Consider the following 9,615-nt stretch of genomic DNA (forward strand, 5'->3'; position numbering starts at 1 on the left):
TTTGTTTCTCCCTGGTCCCCTGTGATTTTGTTGTTTTTTGGACTCTGTTGCTCAGCTTTATGTACAATAAACCTTTTGAACCTCCTGCCTGCTCCTCTGCGTTTGGGTCCTCCTTCCGCTACCATCACTGCTAAATGCTCACACATCAAACACAACAGGGAATTTTTTGGGGTAAATGCAGAGATGGACATTTTTAATCATTTCAGAGTGATATAGTAAATAAATTATACCATAGGGACATGTTTCATGTATGTGCTTTGTAACGTCCATTATTTGGATTAATATTATTCATTTTTATACATTTTCATCATTAATGAATAGCAATTTGCAATCATATCTAAAGAAAAATGCCACAACAAATTCATGTAGTGCACTGATAGCAAAATCTTTTTTTGTAGCACCAAGCAATTCATGCAGTATTCCATGACATAAAACAGTAATCAGATGAATATTAAATGTATAAAATGATTGACAATGTTCTGCATCAAAGTTTAGTACTAGCTAAAGTCATGAAAGTTAAAAAGACCTTATACTGGAGGTGTTAATAGTATCAAAGAATAAAAGCTGGCAGTATATTATATTTTAGTTATTTTCTACAAATCCCATGTGTCCCCAGTGTTTTCCACCAGGCGTTTGCGCTGCGTTCCGGATGCGCCGCGGACCTCGTAAACAATCAACGCTTAATATTCCACCAGCCGTGCCCCGATGCGTCCCAGAAGTGGCTAAAGACATGCGGCAGGTCTATTTTCACGTGACCAGCAGGGCGTTTGGACATCCAGGCAGAAGGTGAAACAGCGAGACAATCAAGTCAAAAGACAGTCCCCCCCCCCACTTTCATGTATAGCTAAGTTTCCATCCACTTGTCAACAGAATTATCTGAAGTTCGGTAAAAAAACTCTAGTGAAAGTGTGTTTTCATGTGCAATGACGTCACATGTTGTTTTGCGATCAAATTGCTATATCGAATTGATTTTAGACATTTTATGGTGTTTCCATTCATTGTCGCACTGAATCGCACAACATTCAACAAACGTTTGTGAACAAAGTTTTTCTAGACAAAATGGGTCGTGCCGTCTACCAACAAATGCTGATGAATATTGGAGAAGTTGTTGTGCTTATGTGTCAGCTGATAGCGACATATCAAGCTATAATAAGGAAAAAATGACGCTATCAACACATCGCTATGATGATGCAGATGCAGCTTGCCTTTTATTCCCCCCCCCCGGCACCGCTGCAAGACTCTTTTTTTTTTTTGAGACGTCTCGCTGCTTGAACACCTCCCATTAACCACGATCAAGGTAAAATCCAATGAGACCGAACATATTTCCTTTGAGTTGATATTCATGAAATTCCACCAAATTTTACTGTTTCCATAAGGCATTTTTCATTCAAGATCACTTAAGTCAGGTAGAAACGTGTGGATGGAAACATAGCTACTTTCTCCTTTACAACACCACGGACAAAAGATTCATCTTGAAGGTGGAAAAACATAACACCAGAAAAGAGGAGGCGTGGAGTTCAGTTACAGGAGTGCTTGGAGTGGAAGGTAAATTACTTGGAAAGGGAAAGTAATCTGCGATTCAGGCAGCAAGACGCTCCGCTTCTGAGACACTTCTGGTGTGGTGTGGCGGAGGACGGAGTGGAGAATCGCAGTCATTCCGTCTCTTATTATTTACTGTGGAGATTGCACGTATGTCCATGGTTCCCACTTAAGAAGAACATCTCTAAAAATGTGCCGTGAACATATTCTATCGCTACATAAACGCTAAATAATTTTCGTAGTTTTTAGTAACCGTAACTCAAAAAGTAAATAGTGCATTTGTTGGACACTACTTTCAAGTACTTTTGCAGATTAATAGACAAATGGTATTTTAGTAAGTGAGTAATTCCAGCAGCAGGAAGTGTATACGAAATGACTCAAATAAAACCTGCAGTGTCTGTGTTCTTGCCAATGAGGGAACAGTGTTGTCGCAGAATCAATGCATCAGAATCAGGAAAGCTTTACTGCAAGTATGTTTTTTACACATACAAGGACTTTGTTTTGGTGCTGTATCAAAAGATGTTATCGATGTAGGCTATATTAGTAGCACAGTCAATATCCACACGCTATCATGAACTGCATAAATCATCGCGGTCTTATTTCTCACAGATTGCACCCTGATCAGAAAAACAGCCATCATCGTTCCATTCTCCAACTCCTGAGGATTTCTGCAGGGTTTCTGCACAGTCCTGATTCCCATTGAAGCTGTTGGGCTGCCCGGACTGCCAGAACCTGATGCAGAAAGAAACGCAGACAGAAACAATTTACTTCTCTCTGAGATGCACCCACTGCTCTGACCTTTTGTTTTTGACCCTAACCCTTGAAATTTGACGAAAACTTGTCCAAATTATCTGACCTGTCTAATTCCTATTGTTATGGTCAGCTGTTGCGTCCTACTTGTTATCCTCTTCCCATTCCCCTGTGTTTCTGTCTGTTTTGCGTTGTCTCCACCTGCTGTGACGAGAGGCAGTTACCTGAGGATCCAGGCCGAGGGGGCGTGGCCATTCACTCACTCCGGCTCTGTTTCCAGATCAGCTGCAGCTCGTTTCCACTAATCATCTCCAGCAGTATGTCAACCTGGGCTGAACACCTCATCAGCACCAGATCGTTCAACCTAATTTGTGGCTCCGTTTTATTAAAAAATTATGTTCCTAGAATGCCTGTGATTTTTGCTCACTGTGTATTTTGTGCACAATGTTCATTTTTGCCTTTTGGTTCACGCTCTGAAACTGCTGCTTCTCTGCCTACCGGCCAGGCTGCTGCTCAGCATGGCTGTGCGACCATATTTTGAGTTGTGGGTGCTGACAAATTTTTGAGAGTGACATTTCCACAAGTGGAAAAACTAAAACAAGAATGAAGTCCAAAACCCAAGACAGGGCAAAACTAGGCATGGGCAAAACACAGGATATAGGCACAAAGCTACAATGATGGTACAGAATAGGCTTACTACAAGCTCAATCACAGAGCCACAAAATACAAGGGTGTATAACACATCCCTGAATTAAATTAAATCAAAAGTTAGCTGCCTCACCGTCTGTTGCTAGCAGTACTTCTTTTGGTTACAGTGGCTGAGTTTTCTGACTCAGGTATTTTAGTTTTTTTTTTAGCCTGTGATTAATTCATGAAGAAACCCAAACTGCGCTTTTGTGTTATAGGCAAGTTGACTTCTGTACTGTTGATACGCCGGGAAGGTTTCCTGGACCCCTTGGTGAGGGTAGACTGGACTCTCACCACTGCTTTCTTCGTGTCTCAGTTCGGCCCTGTCTGCCTCCCAGACCCACTCGCCATTGCACATTCCTTTTTGACTGTTCTAATAAACTCTTTAACGGTGTGCCTGTCTCTGTGTTCTGGGTCAAGCGAGAGCTTAACTGTGTCCTGTCAGATATTCCAGTCCCTACACTCCGGCAGATAAAACTTACGTTGTGGTGACTGGAGTCCCATCCACCCACATCCAAGTCCCCTCTTCAAGATCGTCAGTCAGACCGATCCAGGCATTTTGGCCTGATCCCAGTAACCCGTTGACAAATGCCTGTTAGGGTAGCACATAGAGAAAACATCTGATTGAAAGAAAAAAAAAATCTCTGGCAATAATAATTTTTATCCTCATAGATAGACAGACAACTATAAATCAGTTTGCTTTTGGTTCCTTCATTCAGCCAGGAATGTGTTTTTCTTGTTTGCATCCTGACACAGACATACTTAAAATCCCAGTAAAGCAAAAATAAATGTGTCTTTGACACCGCAGGAAATGTGTTATTAACCACCCAGCAAAATCTGAATGCCAAAAAAATCGGGAAGTATGTCAAATTATTTTTCAAAATCCTGAAAAAATAAGCAGTCCCCTCTGCACTGAGGCACTGGGGGTGTGTCTGCTGAAGGCACTGAGACGAAGAAGGAGCTGCTGTGCTTGGACAGACTCTTGTTGCAGCTGTGTTGGTTCGCTATCACATATACTAAAAAAAAGGAGCACACGGCCTTTAGCACAGCACACACACACCCGCAACAGCAGCAACAGTCTACCATTAGCAGCTTACCTCGTTAGCACACATGGTCTGTAGCTTGTGGCACAGCGGCAAAATTAAGTACTGCATTGTTTGTCTTTTCACATGTTTTGGACAAGTCTTTTCCAATAAGTGTAATGTGTTCATGGGAAAAGAAATCACATATTTTGCTTTGCCCGGACTTGGATGCTCTCTCAATCCAACTAAAGATTGTCACATCATTGAGCAGTACAGGTACAGTAAGACAGGCTAGGGCGTAATATCCTCTGGGGACAGGTGGAGGACATGCCTCCGACACACACTTACCATTATCCCGTTTGTGATATCTTTTTCTTGTTTAGAAGCCTATTATTCTTTCTTGCATATTATTATGATCAACTTAATCATTTCTTGTAACATCATAGTAAAATGTTCCTAAAAATGTACGTAGGAATGCAGCAAATTTGGACTTAAATTTGGACAGGCAGGAAGTTATGAAGCAGAATTAGCTCATAAGTCGGTGCATATAGGCTACATACGATTGCATAACCTAGACTTTCTTTCTCACCTGTTCCTCCATGGTGTCTATGACCACCAGATCCGCTCCTCTTGCGACGCAGTATTGTCTGCTCAACGTCCAGTTTTTCTTTCCATTTGTAACAAGGTAACAGCTGATGTCAAACTTCCTCCAGCCTGTTTGACAGGGCCGGCCTGCAAATTAAACACATGAAAAAAGGGAAAAATATTACTAAAAGGCAAAACAATAGCAAAAACAATCATAACTGGGTACTAAATGTATTAAAACAGCTTTACCTCTTACTTTGTCGATCATCTTCTTGTACTGATGTCTAACTGTAGCCAAACTACTATAATTGGCCTTCAACTGCTCTGTTTTCCTCTGCAGTGTAGTATAACTGGTTTGCAATCGTTCTCTGTCTTTCCACAATGAATTGTAGCTAATCTGAAGCTGATTTTTATTTATACTCAGTGTGTCGTAGCTCCTTTGCAACTGGTCCATGTTGTTCTTCAGTGAAGAGAAATTGCTCTGTAACTGATCTCTGTTTTCTCTCAGCGTAGTAAACAAAGTCTGCAATTCATCTTTTTTTCTTTGCAGGCTACTGTAATTGGTCTGTAGCTGGTCTTTACTCACTGTCAGATTACTGTGATTTGTCTGCAACCTCTCCAGATTTCTCTGCATGTCATCATAGCTTGCTTGTAACTGTTCCCTCTCCCTTTTCTGATTGTTTAAACTGGCCTTGAACTCATCTTTTTGAGTTGTCATATAATTGTAGCTTCGCTGCAACTGGTCTCTTTCTCTAGTCAGGTTACTCAGGCGTGCCTCTAACTGTTTTCTCTCTTCTGTTGAAGCATCATGACTCTGCAGTTGATCTCCTTGACTGTAGCTGTGTGTTGGGTCTGCTGACGTGGGGCGGCTGATCATCTCATCTGTGAAATGCAAAGAAATTCCTAATATTATTGTAGTTTGGATAGATTCTCTATGTATTTTGTATGACTGTCTACATAACGGGTTGTCAAACTCAACTTCACTTAGAAATAAGGAATCACATTGAGGGCCAGACATGAATAGTTTATTGGCATGCTTTTATTTTGAAAAAGTCCAAACCATTGACTGTATTATTCCCATTCAGCTTTCTCACTTACAGTTTGGTTGACATGAAGCCCTCAAAAAGTCAGCAAAAAAGTTCTCTTGCCATCATGAGTTTAGCAAATCAAGCAAAACAAAGACTACATTTTTTTTAAAGCAGCTACCTAAGAGCCGACTCACAGCAACCTGTTCACAGCCTGAATATGAAAACTCTCTGCTTCTGTGGGAATTTCAGAGTTTCAAAGTCGAGGCAAATCTGCCAAATTCTGCTTGAGACGAACACTTGCAGTTTGAAAAACTGTCTTTTTGGTTTGGTTCACAACTAGGCGGGCCAAAAGTTTATTGTGAACCTAAAATGATATGTGGGCAGGATCAAAATTCACGAGGGGCCGGATTTGGCTCGCGGGCCTTGAGTTTGACGCATGTGGTCTAAAACATCACCGGGCTTCTCAAAGATTAAATGCAAGTTGGCAGTTGCTAAATACATTTTTTCATATTTTCAGTGATAACAAATTACTTACAGTAGATAAGCTGTCCTATGTTCCCAGCCAACAGGACAGCACCCAGTAATCCAAGACACACAGTCACACATCTACAGGGCCGCTTCTTTCTCGGTAAATCTAATTTAATCAAAAGTGAGAAAAACATAAGGCTAAATGTTAATTTCTAAGAGACAAATTCACATGATTCTCCCTGTGAAATAATAGAACCTTCATAGTTTTTTTTAGAAACCCTAATGCATAAAAGCTTTCATTACAGAGCAGCACACATGTATATAAAAAGATTATTTTTGTTAACATTTCAGATGATCAACAGGTTAGTTTCCAAACTACTACTACTACTACTGGATTACACTTTTTATTAGGTATACCTGATATTCTTAAAAAATTTTTTTATGGGTTTTCAGATTGATACGGTACCTTTATTAATGAGACCCTCCATTGTGAGGTTCTTATTTATAAATATTTCCTCGTCGTTGATTTCCATTAACTCCATTCTGATGATGGTCTGTTTTTCCTGTTGAGAGGAGACATTTATAGATGTGTAAAGCCACAAAAACACACAAAAAGTTAGTCAGTAAGAATTCTAAAGTTACTTTTTGACACTCCTTGTGAATGCTGTATTGTACTATGCTCCAATCAATTATTCATGCTTACTGACAAAGTGTTATATTTAAGAGTATAGATTTTGGTCAGATGTGACATTTGCATGAAAAGATTGCTTGATTGATGCGGAAATATTGCTGGTAACGTCCGCAAGCCTGTAAATTATTTGTAAGGATCGAGCCAAAAATAAAAAAACCTTATTTGTGGTTTGCTTTAGGAGCAAGGACAAAATTAAGCTTGCTTAAAATAATTCACGTATTTCAATTTTAATGAGATCATTTAGGTTTACGGGAATAATAATCCGCACAAGCGCTTTAAATAAAACTGGAGTGAAAGTGAATTAATGAATCTGCAGAACATGTACTTACAGTATAATATGCAATAATCTAAGTGGGAAATAGCCACTAAATATGCACTTACCCTTTGACTCTGAGATGATCAAAAGAAGTCTGCATCAATGTGATGTGCATCTGATGTATAACAATCCCAGCAAAAATGAATGTCAATGCAACGTTATTTATCGCGCAGAAAACAGGATGCTCCTTTTGCACACGTCATCCAAATTTTTGACAGCATCTTAACTCTGATTGGTCTGAAAATAATCTTGACCTGTATGTCCATATTCACTGTTCAGATTTCAGGTCATTTTCGGCCAAAATTATTCAAGCAAACCAAGAGAGAAGTGGTTATGTCTCAGGCTTTAGACTTTCTTCTTCTGTTGTTTTTGTTCCCTTTTCCCACCGATTAACTTTCCACTGAGGTCAAATGAGTGACACGTGTTACATGACTGAGATGCAAGAAAAGTCATATTTCAAAATTTCAAAAGTGCAAACGTAGCTGTCTAAGCATTTTGGCGCCTCGTCCGGGAGACTGTATGAACTATGTCACACTCATCACACAATCAAGTCTACCGAACTGCATGCACGAGAAAATATCCTTTCAGCTTTAGCAGACCTTTCTCCACGGCGCTGTGGAGGAAGACTAGTAAGCCTCTGAGATTTCGCTTGACAGCATGGAGAAGCTTTGGCTGTAACTTAGCTCAGCCACTCAGAAAGCAGATCGAAATTCAGCAGACAGAAAACTTAAGTCTATCTTTAGTGGCTGGACTGAATTTCCTGAGAGCTGGTTTTGTTTTTTTGTTTTTCATTGCAGCAGTTTGTGACTTCAGTGGCTTTTATCATGCAGCATCTCCCATCTATGCTGAATTGCTGCTGTAAATGAGGCTGAAGTTGCAGAGTGTCTGATGGAGATAAGGGGAAATGAATGTGGCTGAGAGATCCTTTATCCTCCAGCCTGTCACACCTTGCACCGTCCATGTTAATTAGCCACAATAACACGTGAAGTGATCTGAAGCAGCCATTTCAGGGGGAAAAAAGAGCATTGGCATCTCAGGATTCTGTTATCTCGACACAATAACAGCACAGTGATGCATGTTACTTCTTTGATGTACAGGCATGTTGATATGGTCAGAATTCAGATCATATGATCCCAAATCATTGATCATTTTATATTTATTTTAATTGTCTCATGCTATTTGAAGTTGATCTACATTGAATTGTGGCAAAATGTTACAAATAATATTGTAATATGAGCTGCAGACCTAATTTCCTGAAATTCTAAGACAGAATAACGTATCCAAATAACTTGTTATCATAACATCATTACTTATAATTGTATTAGGATCTATATTTGAATCCACTGGTATAATAAGTGGTAGTCCAACCATAGTCACTTAAGACAATAATATGCATTTAATTATACTTTTATGTGTTGTCTCTTGATAAGGGTGTAAGCTGATAAAATTCAGTCAGTTCTGCCTCGATTGAACTTATTTCCTGAGAGACGGGTGATAGTGTAGATGAGAAGATCAAAATGAAATTTGGAAAAATATGACAATGAACAATTTTTTTACCAACAAATCTAACAAACTTTTTGGCACGAATGCAAAACTTAATGTTAAACCATAGTGAATGTAGTGAAGTCAATAGCTACATTAAGTCTTTTATTTATAAAACAGTAATGGTATGTGACCATTGACTGCCTTTTGGTTTGACTTCATCGAGCTAAGAAACCTTTTTATTAGTGTTTTAAAATGAATGAACGATTTTTATTTTATTTAAAGTGAGTTTACATTATTAAAAAAACATATATTTGTATGTTAATTAAGCATTAATTATTCATCACAGAATTTGCAGTTTCTAACGCGTGCCTTGATGCAAAAATAAAAACGTAATCAATGCAAGAGCTCAAGTATTTCCATCATTGTGATTACTTGGTTAGTACCCATATTCATGTATTCATTGTAGGGTTTTATTGTTGTTTTTTTAGGTTTCATGGACTCGTTCCTTCATTCCTCAAAGGAAACATACGACTTCCTTTGGAGGAATTAGTATGTTTTTAACACCCAACATTCATACCTGTATTCTTGACATGGTGCCGAAAGGTTTGCAGATTGCTCCTTTATGGAGGACAACATGCAGTGTCAATCTGCTTGGATCCAAAGCAGTTAAAGTGGAATTCAACAATGACAATGAGAGAAGAGTAGACCTACATTTCACATCACTAACAATTTCATTTTTAGCAAACACAGCAGCATCCTAGCATTGTTAACTGTTCAAGTTTGGCACTAATAGCCATGACCAAGTTCAGTAGGAAGATACATACACACACTTTTGCCCACCAAGGAGGAAGCTACCAACTTTTTCAGAGCCACCTTCAAAGCCTACAGGCTGTGATCGATTGGTGTTTTCAATGGACTCATTTCTGATTGCTGTATCATATTTGTGGCACTTTAGCTAATATTGGTCAAGTGCTTATTTTTAAGACTGGTGTTTATAGTGTTTTGTTAAAGGCTCTGAACACCCACACAGTTGTTTTAGTTAAT

The 9,615-nt window shown here is 39.2% G+C and overlaps 1 protein-coding gene across 1 annotated transcript; it reads right to left on the reverse strand.

Annotated features, from left to right (window-relative positions):
• Nucleotides 1-1,986: 1,986 nt before the first annotated feature.
• LOC116697260 (CD209 antigen) lies at nucleotides 1,987-7,213 on the reverse strand. Its single transcript, XM_032528592.1, has 7 exons — nucleotides 7,152-7,213; nucleotides 6,546-6,642; nucleotides 6,147-6,245; nucleotides 4,833-5,465; nucleotides 4,588-4,730; nucleotides 3,459-3,568; nucleotides 1,987-2,271 (listed from the first exon to the last, which is right to left on the reverse strand). Exons 2-7 carry the CDS (start codon nucleotides 6,619-6,621, stop codon nucleotides 2,136-2,138), a joined length of 1,197 nt encoding a protein of 398 aa, XP_032384483.1. The 5' UTR covers nucleotides 6,622-6,642; nucleotides 7,152-7,213; the 3' UTR covers nucleotides 1,987-2,135.
• Between the last annotated feature and the right edge of the window lie 2,402 nt (nucleotides 7,214-9,615).

This window comes from Etheostoma spectabile, chromosome 10, assembly GCF_008692095.1.
Source record: "Etheostoma spectabile isolate EspeVRDwgs_2016 chromosome 10, UIUC_Espe_1.0, whole genome shotgun sequence".
In the NCBI taxonomy this organism is placed as follows: Eukaryota; Metazoa; Chordata; class Actinopteri; order Perciformes; family Percidae; genus Etheostoma; species Etheostoma spectabile.

Coding starts and splice junctions, on each gene's coding strand:
- LOC116697260 (XM_032528592.1), bottom strand. CDS start 6,621: ATGGAGTTAATGGAAATCAACGACGAGGAAATATTTATAAATAAGAAC. Junction 5,466..6,146: donor CATAGGACAGCTTATCTACT/GTAAGTAATTTG, acceptor TGCATTTCACAG/ATGAGATGATCAGCCGCCCC. Junction 4,731..4,832: donor GATGATCGACAAAGTAAGAG/GTAAAGCTGTTT, acceptor TTTAATTTGCAG/GCCGGCCCTGTCAAACAGGC.